This window comes from Fistularia commersonii, chromosome 10, assembly GCF_037954325.1.
Source record: "Fistularia commersonii isolate RoL2024-O1a breed Wild chromosome 10, RoL_Fcom_v1.0, whole genome shotgun sequence".
In the NCBI taxonomy this organism is placed as follows: Eukaryota; Metazoa; Chordata; class Actinopteri; order Syngnathiformes; family Fistulariidae; genus Fistularia; species Fistularia commersonii.
The window spans coordinates 17,423,779-17,450,440 of record NC_141293.1 but is presented as its reverse complement, the minus strand read 5'-3'; the positions used below and the strand labels follow the sequence as shown (position 1 = coordinate 17,450,440).

The following is a 26,662-nucleotide window of genomic DNA, read 5'->3' as shown; positions in this document are numbered from 1 at the left end:
CCATTCTTTTTTAATATTCTTTTTTAATATTCATTTTTGATATGAATTCGCCATGAATTTTTTAGAGGAACAGTTCATGACATATAAAGATTTTTATAATTTACCTGTTTACCTCCTTTACACTAAAACAAAGGAAAAAATTGAACTTGGTGTTATTTCTAGGTAATGATTTTACTGGTTTGGCCCCCTTGACATCAAATAAGTTTGTATGTGGCCCCCGGACCAAAATGAGTTTGACACCCCTGCCTTAAAAGGTCTGATTGTCTTAGAATAAATCAGTCAAACGTGTGCATTGACCATAAACTACATTTCCCACCATTCACGACCATCACGTTACCCAAGACGTGACGGCATCCTGCCATTAGATCGCAGTGTATCCACATCAATACTGTTTTCAACAAATGGAATTGAGAAATACCTAAATGTGCAGGAAGACAAATAAAGATGGAAGGCTACTTCAAGAACGATAGGAATACATGTTTGTGCTTCAGGGAGAAAAAGTGGTACGTCTTTTGCGCTATGAGGCAGTGTCGGTTGACAAAGAGTAAAATCTACGTTGGCATTTTGAAAGTAGCTAAGTATGCCAAAATTATGACAGAAAAACAACAAATTGTGTCCAAGAATGAAAAAATAAACCAAGATGGCAGCAGAATATGTTCACCAAAAACAGTGCAGCAGTGAAAGCTAGCTTTGGAGTAGAGCAACTAGTAAACATCATTTTTTTTACATCTATGCAAATGCATATGTAACATTTTGGATTTGAGTAATAAATTCAGTTATTTAACATTAAGGAGTAGTTACATCTATTTGACATTACATTTAGTTGGCGTTCTACTGTTACATGTGGCCCTTTGAGGGCAACCATGATGCTGACGTGGCCCTTCAGTGAAAATGAGTTTGACACCCCTGGATTAAGGTAATGTTTTGAAGAGAGCATCTGTGTTGTGATGAGCAACATGTCTTCGACTCAATCCAACCAATTCTACGATCCAATATACAACTATACACCCCCCAAAATTGTTCAGTTTCTTGCAGAGTAACAGGGGTACGGCAGCACATATGAAAATTCTTGACTTTGTTTACATTGTGGGATGCTGACCTGACGTTTTACGCATACTTTACCAAGCGCAACAAGGAGTTGAGGAGGCCGTAAAACAGTATGTGGGGACCTTGTTATGGGTCTTGCTATTAAACATGCCTGTATTCAAAGAGCTTTACCTGATAGTTGATAGACTGAGAGCTTTGAAACTGCTATGAATTTTAGAGTGAATGTGTTTACGGGACTGTCTCAGAAAATTAGAATATTGTGATAAAGTTCTTTATCTTCTGTAATGCAATTACAAAAACAAAAATATCATACATTCTGGATTCATTACAATTAAACTGAAATATTGCAAGCCTTTTATTATTTCAATATTGCTGATTATGGCTTACATCTTATGAAAACTCATAAATCCTATCTCAAAATACTAGAATATCATGAAAAGTAAATTTTTTTTTAATTGCATTACAGAAGATAAAGAACTTTATCACAATATTCTAATTTTCTGAGACAGTCCATCGTTTTGAATGGGTTGATTATTTGTGGTTGTTGACTAACCTGGCGTTGTGTTATTAGCCTTCAGAATGACAGATTATTGACCAAAGTTAAAGTCATCAGTTGATGACAATTAATTCATGCGATGAACCCTGCAGGTTTTATTTTTACCGCCATTGCTGTTTTCTCAGTCAATAATAGTTTACCAGAATTAGTTACATGAATTAGTTAATGAACAGATAGACACACTGAGACAAACAACCGTTCATTTATACGTCATGTAGAAACAGACAACCATTCACTATGGTTTTACAATTAATCTGCTGTATGATTTCGGAGGAAAACAGGGAACTCGGAGGAAAGGGAAGAAAATGAAAACTCTGCAAAGAGAGGTCCCATGTTGGAATCTAACCTCTTTCTTGCGTTGAGGCTGAAACGTGAACCGCGGCACAATTATCCCGCCTAGCTACTTTTTTTAAATGATAAATGGTATCAACTTATCGAGCGTTTTCAAAGCGCTAAACACATGCACGGTCACATGCCAATGGTGCCGGAGCTGCCGTTCAAGGCGCTAACCAAGCCATCAGGATCAAAACCATATAAATCGTATTAGCACACATCAAGGGTGGGCAAACATTGACTTTTAAAATATGACAAATATGATAGACTTAAAAAAATGTTAGCGGTACATATCAGACACGCCTGACATTTGCTTTGAAAATAAAACCAGCTTGGTTTTGAAGGCTCTGACGTTTGCTTGCATTTCATGCGCAGTTTTTTCCCTTGTAGCTTCAAATCCAGCTCATTCATGTGTATCAGTATGTCCATAGTAAAGGCTAAATCACAGGAAAATTCTCAATTAGCTCCAAAAATGAAATCATCTCCTTGTTTGAACTTCCAAATTCATTGATCCGATCATTCACATCGAGTATGAATTCTGTAGCAATCTTTGGCGGGCCGGATTAAAAAGCCCAACGGGCCGGATGTGGCCCGCGGGCCGTAGTTTGCCCAATCTGATACACAAAAACCATCTGGTAAAAGTAGCTTTACCAAGTGGTAAGTGTGGTGTTTATTCATGAGGATGCTGTTTTTCTTCCACTGAGATGTAGATGTCAGAACAGTGCAGATGAATAGCAGCACAATTCTTCTCATGATTCTTACATTTATCCTGCTTGTCTTGTACTGTTCCATATGTATTTTATGAAAATAATCAACTTCTCAACACTTAGTGGAATTTTTTTTCCCACTGAAGTTAAGAGCAAGTCTCCATTTTACACCCACGGTTGTGATAAACCGTGGCAAAATCACAAAAATTGCATTGCATTCCAAAAACAGAAACTTTTCATGGGGATGTTGTGAGTGAAGAAGTTGCTGTTTGTAATTTCACTTTGTAAAAATTTGAAAAAACCTTTTCAAATAATCGGAAAAACTAAAGAACGCACAGATGAAGGGGACAAAACCCGAAGATTTTTTTTTTTTACAAAAAGCTGAAATGATTCTGTGAATGCATTTTAGATCTGAGGTAGCTGATAAATAAATGAGATATGTTTTTAGAAAACCGCACTGACACGACTTGATATTCCTGCGAGGACATTTAGCGGCATCGCACCGCGTTCGGGTCTCTACCTGCAGCTGCTGTCGTCCGGGTTCCCCTGCAGCGAGCTCGCCGCGCGGCTCAGGCCCATCCTGGCAAAGCTATGGTAGTGACTGAGGGCGGTGTTGGACAGACTGGTGACGCCATCCGTTTCCTGTTCGTAAGTATTTTCCCAGTAGGCCTGCAGGCCTGGCGTGCCTGAGGCCAGAGGCCCGAACAGGTAGGAGTCCAGCTGGCTGATGATCTCCTGGCTGACGCTTGCCTCAAACTTCCTGGCAAAGAAAGTGGGTCTGGAGGCTTGCTGTGTGTGGGAGGAGGAAGATTGTGGTCATTGGTTTTACAAAGATGGGAATACAAATGAGAACCTCACGCCTAATTACTACTAGCTAACTGTGGCACGTTTCCACATGTTTTCAGAGGTTATCAAGCTTCTTCACATTCTGGACCCCGAAATGTTTGGTGAGCTGCAGGCCACCAAAGGAGTTGGTTTGGATTTGGGGAACCTACATCTGGAGATACTTTAGTTATAAAACACATTCAATGCACAGTATTACTTCTCATCAAAAATACATGAAGTAAGAGGAGTATTGAATTGCAACAAACAAAAAACATTTCATAGAGAAGTAGAATTCCCACAGAACACAAATGATAATTAAATATAATATAACAATATAACATAAATGATATAAATAACAATATTAATAATACTAATAATAATTACATTATTATTATTATTAATATAATTATAATATAGTTATATATATTATATATATATAACTATATATATATAGTAATAATAATATATTGTATAATAATTACAACAATAATAATAATAATGATTATTATTATTATAAAACTGATCATTATTCTCTGCAAATACACAGCAAAAAAATGTCAGTGAGTGGATTTATTCTAAAGATTCGGAAAACATCTACAGCTGTATTTTAATAAAATTATAGATAGATGAAGAATAAAAAGGCTTGTGAAGAATTGTGAACTATATTCTAAATCAGATCTGGGCATTGTGCGGCCCACAGGCCACATTCGGCCCACCAAACTATTTTCTTTAAATATTTTAACATGTATTTACAATCAATATTGAATTTAGAAACTCCTTATTTTTGTCCCTTGGTTTAATTTTGTATGGATTACGTACAAAATATTCGGCACATTTATATGATCATGAATGATTTTAAAGTTGAAATAAAATGCCAAAACATTTAAATTGCAATTTTCATTTTGTTCAATTTTCTTGATACCTTGCTAGCCCGTGCATAAAAATTGAATAAAAATTGTGGCCCACCAGGCAAAATAATTGCCCACCCCTGTTCTAAATTCTAGTCTTTTTTCAGTTTTATTTTCCAGTTATTTCCAGATAAATAATTTTTTCTAATTTTCTTCGGCAATCAGAAAAAATTCCCAAATCTCAGCAAAAAAGAGCAATTGTATGTTCCTAGCAAGCTGATTGGTCAGTTGTGATGATTACAAGGAGAAAAAGGGATGTGTTCCATAGAATATCAATTTGTTTTGTTTATTTGTTTTCTTGAAAGCCCAAGAAACTCTTTCACAACTGCTTACGAGAGTCCAAAGCATTAATACTTACAATTAGACCCTAAATATTCTCTTTCCTACAGTGTAAGAGAAGAAACGTGTAACAGTAGGAGCCTGAAAAGTTTGGGCTTTTTCCATAAAAAACTTTATGTTCAGGTTTAAACAGATGTTAAAGACACACACAGACGCACACAATACCATCCCTATTACTTTAATGACTCTAAGGGGATTAAAATCCTTGGAGATTAACCCTGTACCAGCACTAAGTACCAAAAGAAAAACAAGACAACCTGGGAAGCTCAAAGGCGGTAAATATGGTATTTCCTCCCGTTAATTGCAGATGCAGGAATGTGTTGCAAGGCAATTATTTGTTCTGCGTCAGTATAAAAATTCACTAAATACACAAATACCACCATTTATTTTCCAGCTACTGCCGCAGAGCTCGGTGAAACCATGGCGGAGCACCTGCAAAGCACAAGTTGGCTCATTTTTTCCTTACATCTTCATTTATTTTGCTGACAATATCGCATGGAACATTACGATACCAAAATATTTCCAGACATATATGATGTCTTCAGGAAAGTGTGTGACGTCAAGGTATTAAAATTAACATTTGTCTTCCTTGTTTTTACAAGATTTGAAGACGAGTGTTTTTTTTTTTTTTCCAATTTTAAGAGAAATGTGTTTGAAGGGCCTTGATGCTTTCAGGAAATCTTCTTATCAGTGACCGGGACACGCCGGTTCCCCGCCTGCTCGATGACGTCACGAGGAGGGTATGACCTCGCCGGCGTACGGGAGCGGCGGCGTGCCAGGAAACCTCAACATAATAAGAGCCAGCGGGACGGTTTGATGTTTGAGGATATTCTGGGTTTGCGTTCCTACACACCTCCAGACAACACTGAAACCACTAGTTACAGGCTACGGCTGCGTCTCTGCTTCCATCGCTGTGAGAAAAACGGAGAAATTCAATAAAAATAGCTTTTTTTATCTAGTATGTTACCCTGCCTTGCCTTCAAGGATGTTTGCCCCAAACCCTTTTTATGAAATGATCAGGTAAATGATCATCCACAACTATGGAAAAATCGTGTCAGATGCATCTTGCAAGGAGAGGCAACCACTTTACCACTTTGCTGACTCTCTTAATTTGTAATTTTATCTACCGTCAGTTAGGCTTATCAATTTGTTTTCAAGGTAAATGCAGTAGTTGATCTAAAAGTAACAGTATAGCTTTATAGATGTGTATACACTCACACACACACACACACACACACACACAGTACAGATGAATTACAAGTGCAAGCAATAGACACTTCTCTGAGGCTTTTAACCTAATTGCATTACAGACTTCAAATATAATAATTTTAGATTATTATATCAAATATATATATATGTATACATATGTATACATATATATAAATCAATTTATATATATATATACATATATATGTGTGTGTCTATATATATATATACATGTATATATATATATAAAAATTAATTTTTAGATTAATTTAAATACAGTTTTTCTTTGTTTTTAGCTCATCCTAATTACCTGGCAATTTTTACTAATTTCACTAATTTATTGATTCATCGTCCTTAAGTGTTCTCAGATTTTTGCGAAAAATGTTAAAAGAAATGAAACAAGCTTTCACAAAATCAGTGAGAAATTAATTCACAGCAGAAACAGAAAACCGGTATAGAAACTTACTATTATGTATTTTTAGACCTTTTTTTTTTTTTTTGCAACAGGTCTGCCAACGCACACACGCACATCTGTTGAGCTTAACAAACTTTCAAGAACATATGTGATTTCTAGGAAATATTTCGGGCACTCGCAGCTGGTAAAAGCAGAGAGGAGTTGCAGAGTCACCGAATATAATTACATTTTCTTTCAAGTGGCCGGGGTCGTCACACAATGGAAAAGATGAAACTACAGTGTGTGTGTGATCTACTGTACATTCGGCTTGGCAGACAGCCTCGGGGACTAAACCCCGGTATTATGATAATCACAACCTTGGAACTCTCGGCAGTGACCGTCCACAAAGTCTAAAAATACTGGTGGCATGGTTTCGCAGCTGTTTCCACGATCGGTCGCCCTCGCGGGACGGTCCGCTCCACCGCAGATGCTGCCTCCCGTTCTGCCGGGGGAAGCGCCTGCTCCAGGTCAAAGCATCGCTGCTAATTTGCGAATGCGTATCTATTCCTGTCCTCTGACACAAGAGGCCCCGAGATGTGCACGGCTGCAACCGTGACAGAGTCGACGTGCAAAAATCAAAAAGGAAATTACCAAAAAGGATATGCAAGACCGAGCCTGAAAAGTCACATATTTATGTTAACCCTCATATTATGTTAAGGGTCAATTTGACCCTTAACATAATATGAGGGTTAAAGAGAGCAGTAAATTTCACTGCGAGAAACTGAGGAAAAAAAGGGGCAGAAAATGACTCCAAATCACAAAAAGATTGGAAAGTATCTGAAAACCCTTGTTTTTAAAAACTCTTTGATTCTGCTACTATTCTTTTCCTAGGATAAGAAGCCCCTAAAATAGGAGGTTAGTCAATACTGACTGTTAGAAACACTGCATTACAATAGAACCACTGCAAATAGAAATCATTTGGCCGTGATGACAAAAGACAGGAAACACATTGTTCTGAGAGAACATGTTTTTTTTTTCCACGTTATAGCGAGAAAACGTTATTTTCGAACGGACAGAAGTGTCGTCTCACCTGGAAGCGCGACAGGTCGGAGGGCTTGAAGTCATTGGGTGAGCAACCGCACCAGTCCACGATGTGCTTGTACTGGCACTTGCAGCCCAGCTTGCGGTTCCAGTTGGTTAGCCGCAGGTTGTTGTCCACCATGGTCTGGCAGTGGGCGCTGTTCTCCAGCACGGTGTGAAAGAAAGACTGCAGGGCCAGACAAACATTGCTTATCATAACTGATGTGTATGTATAAAGAGAACAGATATATGGATACAATATATGACAAAAATTTGTCTGATAATGTCTTGCTATCTTCTGTCTTTCCATTTATATTTACATTCATTTTTTGTCCTTTTTTTTTCAATCTTATCTTATCTTATCTTATCTTATCTTATCTTATCTTATCTTATCTTATCTTATCTTATCTTATCTTATCTTATCTTATCTTAAAATGGTGTTTTTGTTCAAGCTTCTCAGTCTTGCAGGTCCCTGTGTTTTCATTGATAGGTTTTATCTTGGCAACTGGGGTTAATTTCTCTTAAGACGTTACACCTCTCATTTTACAGGGATTTTTTTTTTTTTTTTTTTTTTTGTTCCTTTCAATCTGTGGGAGTTTTCAGATGTTTAAGCATTGAGGGGGATCAACATGTGCCTGATTTCCTTGCATCTTAGTTGCTTTATTTGGCTTTGCAAGATAAAAAATCATGTGGGTTCTTCATTACATGTGTAGCTGGTAAACCATCACTGCAGGGTGACATGTCTAGGATGTCTTTCTGGTTTAGGAGGCCTAAAAAATCTAATCTAAAATCTAAAAATCACTGATTTTAATCCTCTCCGTTGAAACCCAGACTCCCAAAATGTTCCTCAAGGGGAAGAAACTTCTTTTCACCTCGTACGAGCTCCCACCATGACTTCAGGGTCCTCGAGTGTAGAGTAAAGCGGCTTAAATAAAATGTACTACTATTATCATTAAATGTCCTTTCGGGTCAGTCCCCTTCTGAAACTCCCCAAAGTTACAAGTAGAAGTTATAACAAAAACTATAACTCTCTTGGATGAGGTGAAACATCTTGAAAAAAAATGACGCACCTCCAGCTGGCAATACAAGATCTACTTAAAGAAACTCTGGTTAAAATTACATTTATTTTCACCCACGGTTAAGGCTAATCGGCAGCAATTGACTCAACTTCACATTTCCCTTAATCTTGTTATTAAGGTCCTGACTCACGGATAGTAAAAACACAAAAAGGCCAATAACAATAACTGTTATTGGCCTAAAGGACAATAACTGATGCAGAACTTTACTTGAGCTTCACTCTGTCTTAAGACAGTCCACAGCAAGACCTGGTCTTTAAATACCAAATCATTCAACTTGTGACTGTTGTGATGGTACGTCCTGTGATTTCTGTCTTGATATTTTAATCCCTTCATGCTAATTTTGTCGAGCAAAAAAGACAGAAAGCGGTCGGATGAATATATACGATACGGATTCACATGTTTAACAGAACCTGCTGGGAGTCGGCGTCCTAACTGCCTGATTTGCAAAGCCAAGTCGAGCATCTTTATCTTTGCAAGCAATCCCTTTTTGAGGATGCTGGACATAAAAAGGAAGAAAATGAACAGGCTTTTTTTTGTGAAAATGACATGAGAGTGGCACTTGCCAAGGTGAAGCTGCACATTTCTGAAGTGGTCTCTCAAAGGCGACGTCAGAAGTCGCACTGATTTGCAGAAAGTATTCATTATTATGTTTTTTGTGTGAAAATGGACAATGTGCAATGAAAGTGTTGGGGTTCAGAACCGCTGCGCTAGAGGGAGCCTGATTGGATTTGTTTGTCTTTTCTACTGCCTTTTGGTCATATTTTAACAACAAATACTGTTGTTTACTGGAAGTGACATGATTTGTGTTGTGACTCAGCTTAGCCATGTTACATGACGCGCATATGTGCTATGTTTGAATAGTAGCTGCAATCTCAGTTTTAGAGTAAAATGCAGGGCAAGGAGACGACCTGATAGGCTTCTAAATCAAGAGATGAAAAAATGTTTCTAGTACAAAGTTAAGTTTGAAACTGAAGGTACTTTGCTGATGCTTTATTTTCATTGCTATCTGACTTTGAGACTGTCAGTAGGAACGTGAGTTGGGTAAAAAAAAGTGACAAATCACCCCAGAGATGATCTAAATACCCTGAAAATGAGAAGGCGTAAAAAGTATAAAACAAAAGATACATATAAATGATCAAGTCAGTGAGAACCTGATGAAAAGTTTGTTTTGGAGATAAGCCTGCAGCTTCTACAGAGCTAATCCGTGTTGATATTCACAGCTGCAATAGCTGCTTGCACCAGCGTCCAAATTTATGGTCCATCATTTTACACTTGCATAGATTTGAGATTCCCGGACAGTTTTTTTTTCTTTTTTCTTTTGTGAATCACAGTTCTGGAGGAAACTTGCGGACATAAACTGCATTTATCATATTTGGCTGAGTTACTTTGCATGATTGATGTACTGAATTTAAGACTATTGGCTTCCCTGTTGCCGTTTCCCAAAAAGTCTCCACCAGCTCATTGACAAAAACTGTCTGATCTTTTCGCAGCCACAGCGTTTTCAGTTCTATGAAAACGTCAACATCTGGGTCACAGGTCAGTCGCTTGATATTTGGTTTAATGAGAGACCAGTTTTTGTGACTAAAACTGCGAGGAAACGATTACAGAGTAGAAAAAAAAAAAAAAATCATTGCTGAACCAACATGTTTGTGCGGTTTTACTGTGCAACAACGTTACAGACCAGGAACTCACTAAAAGACAGGAAAGACCTTCCAGTGAAGGACAGCGATGGTGGACTTAAGTCTAACTTAAGTCACTAAGACATACTAAAGATGTTAGATGTTTAAATTAAGGCTCTTTACAGTAACAATGACCTTTCTGCCGTTTTAAAATTAACACCATTTGTTCAAAGCATGGCACTGCATTGTCAGAAGCTAAAGATGAACAAACTTAACTTTTTTGATCATCGCTTTCTTTGCAGAAAAAATACTTCAGTTGTGATAAGTGATAGGTCGTTGCTACATGTTGCTAATTTTAAATACAGCGGATGAATGTACAGTAGGCATGATGATACGTTGTGTCCGCATTTGGTGAGGTGTCTACAGGTGCTACTTTGAAACTAGCAGAACATTTAAACACAAAATTAGCCGCCAGGTGCTCCAATCTTTCATCCTTGTTGTTGTGCAAACGGGCACAACGGAAGGCAAACTACTAATTATTAGCTAAACCGTGGCATTGAAGGAGTTCCTGTTATTTTTTACATCCTGCTCTGAGAGGGGAAGCAACGTATTTGATAAATCTGATTTGTTAAAGTATATAAAAGGTGCAGAGTGACAGTTAGGGGGGCGGGCAGAATGGATTCTGCTCAAATGAACAAAAGAAAAATATCAAAGACGTCCGGAGAAGAAAAGTCAGCAACGTCATCCAACATACAGTATTTGGCTACACAAATTCAGCCTTGACAATACCCAGTATTTCGCCTCACAAAAAACACGATCAGAACATATTGACGTATTGACGATAAGACCTTATGGCAGAGAGCTGCGTTCCTCTATACAAACCTACTAGCAGTACCTTTTGCTCGCTCTAAGCGATCTCAGGCAAAACTGTTCTCAGTTCTACTACCTCAGTGATGGAACAAACTTCCGGAAGCAACAAGACTAGCATCATCTCTCTCAATCTTCAAGGAAACAGGTAAAAACTTTTCTCTTTCAGGACTATTTATTGCGCTGATGCCCCAGATCAGGTTAGGCACCGAGTTAGGTTATACACTGTGTGTGTGTGTATGTGTTCGTTTGTGTACGTCTTTATCAAAAAAAAAAAAAAAAAAAAACGAAAAAAAACTCACTAACCCAAGCTTACTGTTCTGTATATTTCCTGTGCATCTTGTATTTGCAAGTGTTATTTGCAGTCCTTATGTCCTCTATTGTAAGTCGCTTTGGATAAAAGCGTCTGCCAAATGTAATGTAATGTAATGTAATGTAATGTAATGTAATGTATTGCATATCAGCCTCCATCTTGAATGGTTGTGTTCGCCTTCAGGACACATTGATTGGCTGCGCTTGATTGTCTTCAGGTGTTCTGAAGTTATTAAACACTTTCAGGTGCTTTCGCAACGCCCCTGTATCCTTGTAATTGTGTGTTATCGGCGCACAGAGATGATTTTATGTAACTAAATGCACATGGAGTCGTACAAGCTTTCTATCTGCAAACCAGATGCTTGAATTAAACCCATAGGCCTCTGAGTTCTTCTTAATCCACTCTGCTGTTGGGTAAAAGCACACTTCCAGGTATGTACCTCTGAGATAAAAAACTACCATTAAGAATCTTGCAATGGAGATTTAAAATGACAAACTGCGATGACTGGTGTAAATTGTGAATCATAATATATTCTTTTAAAAATACAAATTTCACATTGAAAACTGCTAAGATTTTTTTGGCCACATAAAATCTCCACTGTTACCTGGAGCAGCTAACAATATCAATGTATCAATGTGGCTTTTCAGTAATACAGTTCTAGGCTAGTGTTTTTTTTTTCTTTTTTTGAGTAATACTTGTGCATTAAATGACCTTTTATTGCCAAAGCCAATTCATTTTAATTTCTATTTTTGTGAAAGCCTGACTTTGACTTTGTAATGGAAAAACAGCAAAAAAAAAAATAAATCATAGCATAGCAGTCATCAGTTCTTCCAGCAAAATCATGCATGGCTGCAACTATTACCACTTATGCGAATCATAGTTAATATTTTTCAATTGTTTCGTGGTTTTAATGGATTTTGTTTTATTATAGACTGTGTACAATGCTAATGATGTACTACTGCTAATGACAATAATCTGAAAATATAGTCCAATAAGGTGTGGTGTATTTACATATTTGCTCTTTAACCAATTATTTTTGTCATGTTTTCTGGAAATTCTGTTCATCGTCTTAAGAGTCAGTGAATTTATCCCCTTCCTGTTCACCTCGTATTGACACACTTGTCATTAGTTGTGCAATTTAGATGAATTTGTATATTTCCCGTCCCTTCAGTGTTTTGTCTTGCATGATTCTATTACTTTCCAGCGGGCAAGCTAGAATCTTGCCATTGTCGTATTTAGCTTTAACAAATAAATATACATGAAAATAGTTCCCTGAAACTCAACATGCTGTTTAAAGAACAATCCAACCAAGACCTTTTTTTTTTTTTTTCCCATGGTAGTATTTTAGAGTCTTTGAAAGAGCGGCCAGCTTGAACTTGAGTGACCGTAAGGGGGCTGCAAACTAAAACGTCTAAAATGGACATTTGCTCCCCGAAATATATTCGCTGTGCGCGCACGTCTGGGAGATCTGTTACCTCGGCCGGCAGCAGCGTGTAGGCGTAGAACTGCTTCATATTGCTGACCAGCTGGTCTCTGGAGTTCACCACATAATCCACAAAGGCCCGATTGAGCAGGAACCAGTCGGAGCCGCCGTCCACTGCGATGCCTTCTGGAATCTTCCGGTCCCCGAGGCGCCACATGTGGGTGTCGCACTCGTAGAAAAGCCTGTCCAGCCCCTGTTTCCGTATGAAACTGAGATGCACGGAATCCAGTGAGAAACCGTTTCTTTAAGTCACACCGGTGGTTTCAACTTCGATCGGCAATTAAGGTATTCGATACGCACTAGAACCGACGTGGAAAGTTAACAAACGAGCTTATATTTCCGCACTTTACGGAGAAAATTTGTCCGGTTGTGAAGTTGCTGACTTATTAATTTAAAATCCTACTGGCAGATTTCAGATGATCATGAAGATCCTCGCAAACTTGGTATAAATACATGGCAAATCAAACATTATGAAATTATCACAACTTGCAAATAAAATATTGCAGCGAATGCATTAAATATGTGGAGCCCAGAGTGGCAATTTAAAGAAGACACTAGATTACTGGACTGATTAGTGTATGTGTGTGTGTGTGTGTGGAGACATTGAGAATTTTGGTGGTAAAAAGACCATCAAAATTAAAAGGCATTTAATCGTAATTTTTTTTGTTCCACAAAATTGTAAGTGAGCTTACCGTGCGTTGTCTCGGCCATGAGACTTGATGAAATTCATGTTGCGATATTTGGACAGGAAGGCCACCAGCTGCTCGTTGGTCCTGTGGAGAAACAATGGATGTGATTTTTAATGGCTGATAATCTTCAACTGGAGCTGGATGGCTGCTGTCACGCAAGGACAGCTGTAAGCTTCTCGTGTGTGTGTGTGTGTGTACACACACTTATTATATATAATTGTGTGTTTGTGTGTGGATATATAATCGTGTGTGTGTGTGTGTTTATGATTGTGTGCATCAGTGTATATATAAAATAGTTTGTATATATTCTTGTGTGTATATATAGATAAATGTGTGTGTATATATTTATAGTTTGTGTGTGTATATAAAATTGTGTTTGTGTAATTGTGTGTGTGTGTGTATCTATAAGATCATGTGTGTGAATATATATATATATATATACATATATATATATATATATATATTACATATGTGTTTGTATATATATTTGTGTGTGTGTATAAATTGTGTGTGTGTATATATAGAAGTGTGTGTGTGTGTATAATATATATTTGTACGTGTGTGTGTATATACACTGCTCAAAAAAATAAAGGGAACACTTAAAAAACACATCCTAGCTCTAAATGAATGAAATATTCTTATGAAATACTTTGCTCTTTACACAGTTGAATGTGCTGACAACAAAATCACACAAAAATGATCAATGGAAATCAATTGTATCAACCCATGGAGGTCTGGATTAGGAATCACACTCAAAATTAAAGTGTAAAAACAAACTCCAGGCTGATCCAACTTTGATGTAATGTCCTTAAAACAAGTCAAAATGAATCTGTGTTGCTTCCTGAGTGGACACTATGATTTCACACAAGTGGGATTGACTTGGTTACATTGTGTTGTTCAAGTGTTCCCTTTATTTTTTTGAGCAGTATATATATATGATCGTGTGTGTGTATGAGTGTATATAGAAAATCGGGTGTGTATATATAGAGAAGTGTGTGTGTATATATATATATATATAATTGTGTTTGTGTAATTGTGTATGTGGATATATAATCGTGTGTGTGTATATATAATTGTGTGTGTGTGTGTGTGTATGTATATATATAATCAAGTGAATGAGTGTGTATATATAAAATCATGTGTGTGTATATATATTTAAGTGTGTGTGTATACACGTGTGTGGGTGTGTGTATATATGTGTGTGTGTGTGTGTGTGTGTGTGTGTGTGTGTGTGTGTGTGTGTGTGTGTGTGTGTATATATATATATATATATATATATATATATATATATATATATATATATATATATATATATATACACGCACATGTGAGTGTGTGTAACATATCTTAATTGGGATGATGATAAGCCCTATTTATATAATTGTGTCCTAGACGGCAGGCATTGTGCACACAGGCCGTCCTCCAGTGTAAACACACACACACACACACCTCCTCTCTCTCTCTCCTGTTCCCTCATCACAGGGACCACATGAAACACCTTCCAGCTAAAATCCATCACAAAACCATCAATAGTTCTGACATTATAAAGCCATGTCGAGTGAGAGTCAGTGCATCGTCTGTGTGTAAGCACCGCTTTGTCACCTTGTAGGGATCTTTTATTTATTTTATATATAACCATATCAGACAAAATCTCGTTTCTTAGGTCCTGGTTGAGATTGCTATAAGAATGTTATTTCTGAAACAAGGTCAGCGAGAGGGTCATTGAAATTTTCAGTTGGGAGTGTGTGTGTGTGTGTGTGTATTAGTTTGGCACTGTGTGCATTCATTGTATCGCCATCAAGGTCACAGAGATTTTTTCCAATGTCTGTTTTGTAAAATCGATATCTGACTGGAAAATCTCAGTTCAGGTTCGCCCTTTTAGAAGCTGCATCAAAAGGCATAACCAAGCAAATCTTGGACATTCTTTAAAAAGTGGACTAGTTCTACTCGACCCAATTCTATCTGCCTGCATAATGCCTGAATTCTCTCATGAGCTCACTGGCTATTGACTCATTTGTCATGTCAATATCATGTCCTGCATATTTATACAAAACCTCGTGACCACGGCAGGAAGGAGAGAGAAGTCAACCGTGCCATTCAATAAAAATAAATATTTTTTGATCATAACATCTGGAAATGTTGAAATGAATTAAGTATACCAATTCAAAGATGAGGAAAATCCTTAGTGACGTTTATTGAATGACATTCTATGATTAGTTGCATATTCTAAAGGCAAGGCCCTCTCAGCTATTTCCAGGTTAAATTTGTTCTAAACTAATTTCATGGATTTTTTTTAATTTTTTAAATTTTTTTTATCATCTGACTTTTAAACTAATTGACATGGCCAGAACTACCAGCCTTATTCCAAACACCTGTTTCTGCTCTATAAGTGGATCATGATCACATGTTCCACCTACTAGCGCAGAATTCTAAAGTTGTAATACAATTAATGGTTTTTAATCTGAAGTATACCATCAGGGAAAAAAAACAAACAGATTTTCTACCTATTTCTGGCTAACGTTTGAGTCTCGGTTAAAATCCTAGCTATATTCAGTGTTTATCAGTGGCTCGAAAAAAGCCCCACAAACATGCAAGGATGGTAGTTTGTCTTGACAGCTGTAATCGAAGCAATTTTATTCTCACAAAAGTGACACATTTAAAGAACCGCCACCCCGACATCAGGCCACACACCAGGTGAGAGCACGCTAAATAACCCACCGAGTGCTTGCGGGGGCAAATGAATGTAAAATCCTCCAACATACATCATTTTCAATGTTTTTTTTTTAAAATATTAAATTCAGTCTTGCTCAGACATGTACACAATGAAGGGTAAAGTTATTGACATTGGAGTTACCGTGACACAACTAAGTGTTGCTGCTTAGCTTGTCAACTGAAATGTTTTGGACTCAAACTTTCAAACTGGGCGGCTTAAGGCAGGCAGGAGGTTTAGAGATGATTTTCAGAAATAAAAGGCAATTATATTCTTTCTACAAAAAACACGAGGTGACATGTTATAAAAAAAAAAAAGAAAAAATTTTAAAATCCAAAAATCAAATTGCAGGAAAACATTTGTGTAGTCACATTTGTGTGTGTTTGTCAGACATGATAATTGTAACAAAGCAGAATAAAACTGCAGTATGATTTCAGCAAAGGTAATAACCTAAGGAAGACACCATATGAAAGAAAAATCGTCTCTTTTCAGCTACGCCCTTCAGGGGTTGCCACAGAGAACAGACTTCCCCCATCTATTCTCTGTAACCTCTTCTGTCACACCAACTCATTTTATGTTCTCTTTCACTACATTCATATATCTTTTTTTGTCTTCCTCCAGGCCTCTTGCCGGGAAGTTCCAGCCTCAGCACCTTCTGCAAATATTCACTTTCCCTCCTCTGTACATGACCAAACTTCTAAAGTCTAGCTACTCTGACCTTATCTCCAAAACATCCGACACGGACAATCCCTCTGAAGGACTTTTTTCCTGATCCCGTCCATCCTTGTCATTTCTCAATGCCATACCTCCACCGCTCTAGATTTTTCTCTACCAGCTCCCGGCTCTCACTATAGATTACAATGTCATCTGCAAACATCATGCTCCATGGAAATTGCTGTCTTACTCCCTCTTGTCAGCCTGTCCATCACCATTGCAAACAAGAAGGCACTCCTAACCGACCCTTGATTAGTCCGACCTCCAATTTGAACTTCTCTGTCACACTTACAGCACACCTCCCTATCGTCTCGCGGCGTGCATACATGTTCTGCCCCAGTGTAACATATTTCTCTGCTACTCCAGATTTCCTCATACAGTACCATAGTTCCTCTGTCAGTACCTTGTTGTATGCTTTTTCTGGGTCTACAAATGCATAATGCAGCTTCTGCTGACCATCTCTGTGCTTCATTACCAGAATTCTAAAAGAAAATACTGCATCTGTAGTACTATTTCTAGGCATGAAACCACACTGCTGCTCACAAATGTTGACTTCTGCTCTGTCTAGTTTCCTCTACTCTTTCCCATCACTTCATTGTTTGGCTCATCAACTTTATTCCTCTATACTTACTGCATTTCTCCAAATCTCCCTTATTCTTAAAAATTGGCACCATCACACTTCTTTATTCCTCGGGCATCTTCTCACTCTCTAAAATTCTGTTGAATAATCTAACCAGGAACTGTACCGCTGCATCTCCTAGACCTTTCCATGCCTCCAAGTCCTATCATCAGGATCAACTGCCTTTCCACTCTTCATCTTCACTGCGTTCCTCACTTCACTTTTACTAAACTTTTACTACTATTTCAAGGCCCTATCCTTAATTTCCCGAACCTGCTGCACATCCTCCCAATCACATTATCTATATAAATTGAAAAATCCTTCTCTCCCTCCTTACTCTCCAACCGAGTATACAAGTCATCATCTGCCCTTTGTTTGTCCTTTTCAACCTCTACCTTCACCTTGCACTTTCTCTTCCTGTCCTCCTGTCTGCTCTCTACAGTTTGTCAGTGTCCAACTTCACCTTTGCTAACCTCCTCCTCTGTATATACTCCTGCACTTCCTTATTTCACCTCCAAGTCTCCTTATCTATTTTCCACCTGGACGTCACTCTCCTGATCTCATTAGCGTTAGTTATCCAATCCTATGGAAGATCTCCCTGACCACCCAGAGCCTTTCTCGACACCTCCCTGAAAACCATACGACACAAAGAGCTTTATATCTTTCACCAGTTCATCGTCTGCTCTGCCCTTGTCCTCTTCCTTGTCCCTAGATTCATCCTACAAACCACCACCCTTGGGTGTCTGACTACACTCTCACTACTTTGCAGTCAATGATCTCTTGTAGATTACTTTGTCTATTCAAGACTCAGTCCACCTGTGTGCTCCTTCCTCTGCTCTTATAAGTTAAGATACACTTTATTGATCCCCATAGGGGAATGCCCCTGCCTCCTCTGGGGGGGAAAAAAAAAGTATTCACTGCAGCCATTTCCGTCCATTTTGCAAAGTCTACCACCATCTGCCCCTCTGCGTTCCCATCCACGGAGCCAAACCTGCACCTCACTTCATCATCTCTATTGCCTGCGCCAGCATACCTGTTGAGGTCTTCAGCAATTAGCACTCCTTCATCGCTGGGGATATTCTGCATCACAACTCTGACTCGCTCCAGAGTTTAGCCACTAACAACATTATCGCACCTTCAGTTTCCAGCTTCAGACTCATCGATCCATCTGAGACACTTTTCACCTCCAGAACATTCCGGTTAAAATTATCTCTTCCAGTCAGTACCATGATAGTACAAGTCCCAGACTCTTGCTTTTCCTCCCCATCTCCTCTCCTTCAACCTACAGGAGCCCATTTTCCACTGGTCCCCTGTAGCTTATCAGTACCAATGACGGTCTTTGTTAACCGAGGTCTTGACTGAACCGGTTTGACATTCAAGGGTTTGATTCACGTATTTGGTTTGGACAAGTTTTATGCCGAATGACATTCCTGACGCAACCCTCTGTATTAATCCAGGCTTGGGACCGGCTCAGGAAGAAACAGGTGTGTGAGCCCCTTAGCTGCCATTCAATATTAAACAAAAAAAAGGAATATAAAATATTTGAAAAAGAATTAAGGCAGAGCTAAATAGAAAGCGCAAAATAAATCTACAAACTAGCCAATACATAAATGTTAAAAATAATTGATATTGATTTTCTCTATCCAGAGAAGAGTGGGATATATATTAATCAATCGATGATGATAATCCACACTCTCATGGTGATGTTGATCTGAAGTGAAAATCCAGCTGTCACTATATTCTGCTTCACAAGCTACAAAATGGTGCAAAACAGCTAAATCAAGGCATTACTGGTACTCAACATAAAATATTTTTTACTGTAAAATTCATTCCAGTGGAAGTTATTTCTTATTTTTGGAAAACTCCAACAGCATTTCACACAAATTGTATGCACATTTTGGGACCACTTTGATGGCTTTCGATTATTTGCTGATGATTATGTATATTTTTAGGTTTAATTTAGGCAACTGTTTTTGTAACATGCTGATTTCGGTACCTTAATTCAAGAACCTACTTGCCAAATGTAGCATTTTCGTAAGATTCACAAACATTCACAACAGACATTTGTGGCCAGTACATTTGAGCGGTTGGTATTATTCAAACTGATTTATCATTGAGTTTTGCCTTAATGTTTTTTTTAAATGCCATTGTTTAGAAAAAAGGATTTGAAACATACAATAAATATAGAAACGCGTGTATATATATATATATACTAAAACACGCAGGAAAAAGGCATTTTGGTGTGAGCTACCCCTTTGGGGGAGGTAGAATCCTCTCGGCAGCAGATAAAGAAGACGAATAGCAAAGACCGGCTGCGACCCGTTATCTCTGCAGCTCTGAGGGAGTCAATATCTGATGAGAGCCGAGCTCTTTTCTCAACGCAATCGCTCAGCAACAACACCTGTTACAGGCTCTGCTCCGGCGCAGCAGAGCCCCTTCAGATCCTGCTAGTGGCCTATCAGACAAGACTCCTGATCCATGTGTTCAGAGCCGAACCAAACAAGGCCCACGGGGTGGCCATTAGCTGACAGTGCACTCTAACTGATCAATGGGCTGTGTGTTTGATGCGATCGATAAATTCCCCCCCCCCCCGGGTTTTTAAGCGGGAGGAGTTTCAGTTAAAGCCGAACCAGACAAAAGGCTGCAGTAATTTGCAGTAATCGCCAGAGCAACATCTTCATCAAGGTGTCGGACTATTATGAACGAACACGTAAAAATGATAAATGGTCCCCGTTTATAAAACGCATTAATCACCTTGCGGGTGACGTCTGAGCTACCATGCAAGGTGCCATCGGGAGCAATCGGGGATTTAGTGGCTTCTTGCGCTCTTGCAGACAGAAGTTGGGGATTGAACCTCAACCCAACTGCCCGCTCTACCAACTGAGCAACATACACATTATATTTATATTTATACATTAGAAGCGGTGATGGGAATAGTGAAATGATAGTGTCCAGCAGTATGGACAGTACGCAAAGTACCACCGGCCACTATCTGCGACTGTCGCTCACTCATGTCACCATTTAGTCCCGGTGTCGCAGTTTGTTATCTATAGTTATCCAGATATCAATAAATGAATGCACAATTCATACATCGGACCTCTACCAGACCTGATGGGGTAGTCGGCTGCGCTGAGGTTGATGAAGAAGTCCCAAGACCAGTCGGTCATGTTGAGCAGGTCCTCCATGCTTTGGAGGTACATGGTGAGCAGGCTGGCGCCACCCCAGATGGTGGCCATCCTCCAGGATGTGACACGGACGTTGGGATATTGGCCGGCCAGAAGCTGCACCTCCCGGTGGAGGTAATTAGACCTCTGTTGGAAAACACAGCAACAACAAACCGTGAGGTTTCGCTCAGCACTTCGGCAACTGGGTTCTTTGAATGGGAAGATGTTGTATGTCACCCGACACAGGATGAAGACCGGATTTATTTATCACATTTACAGTTATAAATTGTACATAGTGCAGCATACAGTGACATGGGAACCCACCTGTATCTGCATTGAGATGCTGTTTTGATAAAATCAGGGTGCTGGTGATATTTAATCTCTGAGATGGGTTGGAATAGTGAAATAATATGGTTTGTACGCTTATGTGGACCTGGTTTGCTTTTAACAAACAAAGGGAACGCGGACACCACTGACCTCAAACAAAACATGATTATCGAGCTACTACAATCCTGGTTCAAGCGCAAACCGGTGCAATCAATAAGGTGTTCTTCGAAAAATAATTACCAACATTTATGACTTTTTTTTTTTTTTTTTTTTAAATCTAAACCTCTCTTATCAATACGAAATTGGCATTTTGTTGACAGTCAGTCCATTACTGTGAATGCAATTTGATTGATATGAAGACGTGAGCTGCGTGTGTGTGTGTGTGTCCCACCTTGTCCACGTGGATGTAGTAGTAGTGGGAGGTGTGGTAGATCGCTTTGAAGAGACGTCTGAACTGACGGGAAGCTCGGCCGTGGACCACCAGGACGAAAGCGATCCGCACCGGCTGGCCGGGCGTCATGTCGGACGGGTTCTCGTCCCACTGGATGTTTACCGCCGCTTTACCTGGAACACCGGGAGACATTTTATATGGGAGTGATCATGGTTGACGACATCGTTTGATTTAAATTTGTTTGAGCGAAACACCAACACATGTTTTTTTTTTTTTGTTTTTTGTTTTTATAAATATCAAATCCGAGTTGGCTTGACATATTAACAATGACATAAATACAGGACTGTCTCAGAAAATTAGAATATATTGTGAATATTGCTATAATTGAATATATTGAATATATAATATATAGTGATAAAGTTCTTTATCTTCTGTAATACAATTACAAAAACAAAAATGTCATACATTTTGGATTAATTACAAATCAAGTGAAATATTGCAAGCCTTTTATTATTTTAATATTGCTGATTATGGCTTATATCTTCAGAAAACTCAAAAATCCTATCTCAAAATATTAGAATATCATGAAAGTAATTTTTCTTTTTTTTAATTGCATCACAGAAGATAAAGAACTTTATCACAATATTCTAATTTTCTGAGACAGTTCTGTATTTCTTTTTGTTATCCAGCTATACTGTCTGACTTTCAATTGTTAGCCATGATTAACAACACGTCAAGTAGGATTTAATGGCATGTATTAACATAAGTTGTCGATGTTGACTTTTAATGAAATGGACTTTTAATCACACGTCAGTAGCGCTCCTTCTCACCAGCCTCATTTATTGCACCCGAATGTATTTCAAACTTGTACTACTTCACCGATGAGGTTTAATCTGAGCCGAGATGCATTTCACTGTTGATTTAGTGAAATGTGTGTGGAATCAGCTGTTTAACAATCACAATGATGGATTTGAATTCACAATTTAACATAAACCATTCGAGTTGCCTTTCCCGTCATGAGGTGACGACAGATCTTCAGAGGGAATTCCTAGAAGTTTCTCCTCTGTGGAGGCTTTCTGTGAGCACAACGCCCGCAAAAGCCTCCCCATCATCCTGCGTGACCTAATGAGTGACATACTGGTGTACTACAGAAAGAAAAATAACTGTAATCTGGAGGATAGCGAGGCGGAGGCAGGTGTAGGGGGGGGTCAAACACAGGGATTCTCAGAATTTGAGGCACAAGTCAGCCCAAAAGAAGATCGAACCGCTACGTTTTAGTCACGGGACATAATGACTAGTGTTTCATCAAAGAACCCATAATCATATAAATGAAACCTCAGGGCGGGTCGGAGAACTCAACTACAAGTAAATCATTAGTCAGTAGGTCCAAAAATAAAACGACACACTGCTTGTTTAATGAGGGTGTAATTACGCCAGAAGAGGCTCATCCCACTGCTTTGCGCTGTCCATTCAGGCCCTCAAATAGAAATGCAGGCTGGCAGGATGCCTTGCCACGGCTGCAGCACGCGACGTGCTTCCGATGATTCGCAAAGGGTTAATATCCCATCACTCTTTTATTTGTTGTCTGCTTGAATGATGACTTAAATCACAGGATAAAATATTAAGCTTGTGTTGAGTGACTTTTTCTTCGCTCTACGTCACGTATAATTGGGGGAAAAATAACCCAAGAAAGTAGTTATACGTTACTGGTAAATAGAACTATATGAAAATTGATATAAATGACCTGAAAAACAACTGGGACACAACATGACGTTATTGAAAATGTTAGCTGAAAATTGTTTTTGCAAAAATGTGCTGAAATGATGTCAAATAGAGTGGAAAATGTGTCCAAAATCACCTGTGTTTGAAAAGTATGCGGAAAAACTAAAACAAAGGCTTTCCAAATATGTGCCATGATAAAACATACCAAGATATTTATTTAAAAAAAAAATGAAATAATTATCTGTTCATTAAACTTGGCTTAACTGGTTTGAATTGCAAAAGAAAAAAGTAGTTGATTCAAAATGTAGGACTATAAGGATATGCAATATTCAGAACTGTGCAATATTTCATTTCATAACAGCTACACTACAATTTTTCCTTTTATCATACTATTGTGCACTCCTTACCTCACTTGTTACTAAGACACTTATAGTTTTATCACTTGTTTACTAAGACACTTTATAGTTTCACTGAGACACTTTATAGTTTATAGTTTATTTTTATTTCTAATTCTGCCTTTTCTTTTTATTATTTATTACTGTTATATTTTCTGTAACTCTGGCACAACCATTTTCTTCGGGATTAATAAAGTTGTTCTTATCTTATCTTATCTTATAACGTAGTTATATGAAGAACAAACTATGACGGCCAATGTTTATTAGTTAGCGTGGCTCATCACACCGTTAGCTTGACATGTGAAAACCTTTTTCTTTATCAAAACTTTTTAGTCATATTCTTGGTAATTGATGCTATCTTGGCAATATCGATCTAATATTGACAGGCCTTACCTTCTCTGGGGCAGAATCGTGGCACTTTCTCGGGCATCAGTGTGCGCTTTTTGTGCTTGCAGTAGATCTCCACTATCTGGTGCCGACACTCGCGGCTCTTTGCGCGCGACAGAGCTGAGATGGCCTCCTTCCCACTGACCTCGCACTGAGGCTGCTCCTTCCTGGAGTCTGGGCTTGGAACGGGCAGCATGGACGTTTTCTGCCACGGGTTCGACGGCGAATCCCTGTTTGAACCCGCCGGCGCTGTAGGCACCTGGGGGTAAGGCTTCCGAACGTGGCTGTGGTTGTGACCGTGGCCCGTCACCTTCGGCTGAGGGAGCTTGAGGACTTTATTTGCAGATTTTCCCAAAAGGCCCTGCGGCTGGATCTTGTCTAGCTTGCGTTTGGCATTTGCGGCCGGCGGCTGCTGGCGTTGTGATTGAGCACCGAGGTTGCTGTTGCTGTCAATGGTGTCAAAGTCTTTAGGGACAGAGTTCTCATTGTTGTTGCTGTCCGGGCGAAATTTCTCCTTGGGCCCACGGGGCTGGTAAACATCCTGCAGGAGGAAGTGAAAAAGTCAGCCATTATGGGTATTCTTCAAATCCACTTATGAACCAACAGAAAAAGCGGCGACCCCCGACTCTCTCTTGTCGGGCTGTCTTAATAAATCATTAGGGACTCTCTTTCAGAATGCTGTTTCCCACTGCACAGGAACTCGTATGAGTTATCGTATCTCTGCCCTGCCTCTTTGTGCAATTAAGAGTAAAATTGAATCTCCTTCTTCTCGCCTAAAAAGCCCTCAATTGCCAGGTGCCATCGGCAAAGAACTCTTAGAAAACCAACACCCGGGGCTACTGTTGGTCCCCGGAGTCTCGAAAAAGCACAACGGGAGCATTTGGTTACCGAGCTCTTCTTCCGGGGAACTATCTTCCAATTTCAATCCGTGGGATTTACACCCTCTCTTTGTTAAATAGGCTTAAATCCATCCTTTTTCTCGCTGTCTCGGTTTTTCCTGTACCTCTCCTCTCATTAGCTTATGTGTTGTTTACAACTGGTAACCACTTGGAATGGCACTGGGGGGGGCTGGTCAAGTCTGTGACAGACAAAGACCTATTGTTGGGGTTCGAATAGCCCCTAGTTATGCTATCATATGCTTAGTCTGCTGAGGGATATCCCACGGTACATCCTTCTCATTCCTCCCACTACCCCTAACTTGTATGCACTCCCGCCACCTCATCAATGCATGAAAGTAACCTCGTATCATCTCCCGGGTCTTTGGGCTCGGTCATTTTGCAGGTTCCCAGGGGGCCGTGGTTTGATCTGCTGCAGTGGTCTTGACAATGGCTCCACCACTGATGTTTCTTTTATGAATATTGAAGCTATTATTGTAGAATTCCAGCTATCACCACGTAAGTGTCAGGGCTACCGGTATCGGAAGTGATTGACGATTTGTGCCGGTGCCTCCCAACCTTGAGACAGAAGGCCGCCCACATTGAGCGTGCATCTGTCAAAGGTATATATACCTGGTAAAAGGCGTTTTTTACTCGTAAAAAGTAAAACTTGTCCCCAAGTGCTTGCTCGTGTGAAAAGATTGGGTTTCTGTGAATCATTGTAACTGTCTACATGTCAATGTCATGAGACGACTGTATTGAGATTTGGTGCATTATTAATAAATCTGACTTGACTTAACCCCTATTACTGGAATATATGAATGTGTCAAACACCCATTAAACTAAGTCTTATTAAGTTTGAAATAGTTTGATATCAACTATTTTGCCCAACAACTATTTTGCCCAGGTTTGAAATAGTTTACTATCAACTATTTTGCCCGACATTTTGACTATTAAGGTAAAAAGAAGACCAAAGATACATTCTGATCTATACCCAACATGGTAAAAAAATTTAATTAATTTAGATTATCAATTAATTTACAAATATCCGTGTTTTATCTTCTACCCCAATCCATTTGCTGTTATTGTTGTTTAACTGATTTAGTCTTGGTTTAAGCGGTATGATTTCAATGCTTTTTTTTTTTTTTTTTTTAATGAGAATTGCAGTTTATTAAACTGCACAATTCAAATTTGAGGTGAGTCATCAGTGCTGGTGAGTCAGATTTTTAGTGAGCGCTTTCACGCCTCCCACAAAGTCGACTCCGTACGACTTGGCACACTGTATTTGGTATAAACATGCATCTTTTTTAAATTAGTTGGGGGGCAGGGATTTTTGAAATGGCTACTTCTTGGGCTGAGATGTCATAAATGTAACACCTGGTTGTATTTAGTGCTATTCATCTTTCATTTTTGTAAAGTCTGAAACTTTGAGTTTGTCTGAATACGTCAACCATTAAAGTTGTATGCTTCCGTTGCTACTTTGCAGACAGAAACACAGAAAAAAAAAAAAAAAAAAAGCTCCGGTCTGAACTAAACATCAAAATGGCCAACATGCAAGTACATGCTTAATATCAGTGTTTCTCCCAGTTTCCCAATGACAGCTCAGGCTTGCAGGATGGAATGCAGCTCCTTCTGCTTAAGAAGTAAAACCTTCAACGGCAAAAATTACAAGAAGCAAAACAGGCAATCTTGTGTCTCAGAAAGTTTTGACGGATTTTCTCACTTTTGGACAAATGAAACGCTAACTTGTCTTTTGGTTTCAAGGACATTTTCGGGGGTAAAATAAAGACCTGTATTTCTGCACGGACCTTAATAAAAACGACATTTTCTTATCATTTTTGGCAAAATTTCGGAATGAATTTGAATACAGAAAAGTAAACTCATCTCACTTGTATGTATTTCTATGTCTTTTT

General features: G+C 38.9%; 1 protein-coding gene across 1 annotated transcript in view; it reads right to left on the bottom strand.

Annotated features, from left to right (window-relative positions):
- Positions 1-26,662, bottom strand: part of LOC147230656 (xylosyltransferase 1-like) — a 49,822-nt gene that overhangs the window by 8,002 nt on the left and 15,158 nt on the right. The window contains exons 2-8 of the mRNA XM_086154104.1: positions 23,881-24,415; positions 21,371-21,543; positions 20,597-20,799; positions 13,449-13,529; positions 12,749-12,965; positions 7,406-7,582; positions 3,164-3,432 (exon numbers count right to left, since the gene is read on the bottom strand). Of these exons, the coding sequence (XP_086010230.1) occupies positions 3,164-3,432; positions 7,406-7,582; positions 12,749-12,965; positions 13,449-13,529; positions 20,597-20,799; positions 21,371-21,543; positions 23,881-24,415 (1,655 nt within the window). The remainder of the gene's footprint in view (positions 1-3,163; positions 3,433-7,405; positions 7,583-12,748; positions 12,966-13,448; positions 13,530-20,596; positions 20,800-21,370; positions 21,544-23,880; positions 24,416-26,662) is intronic.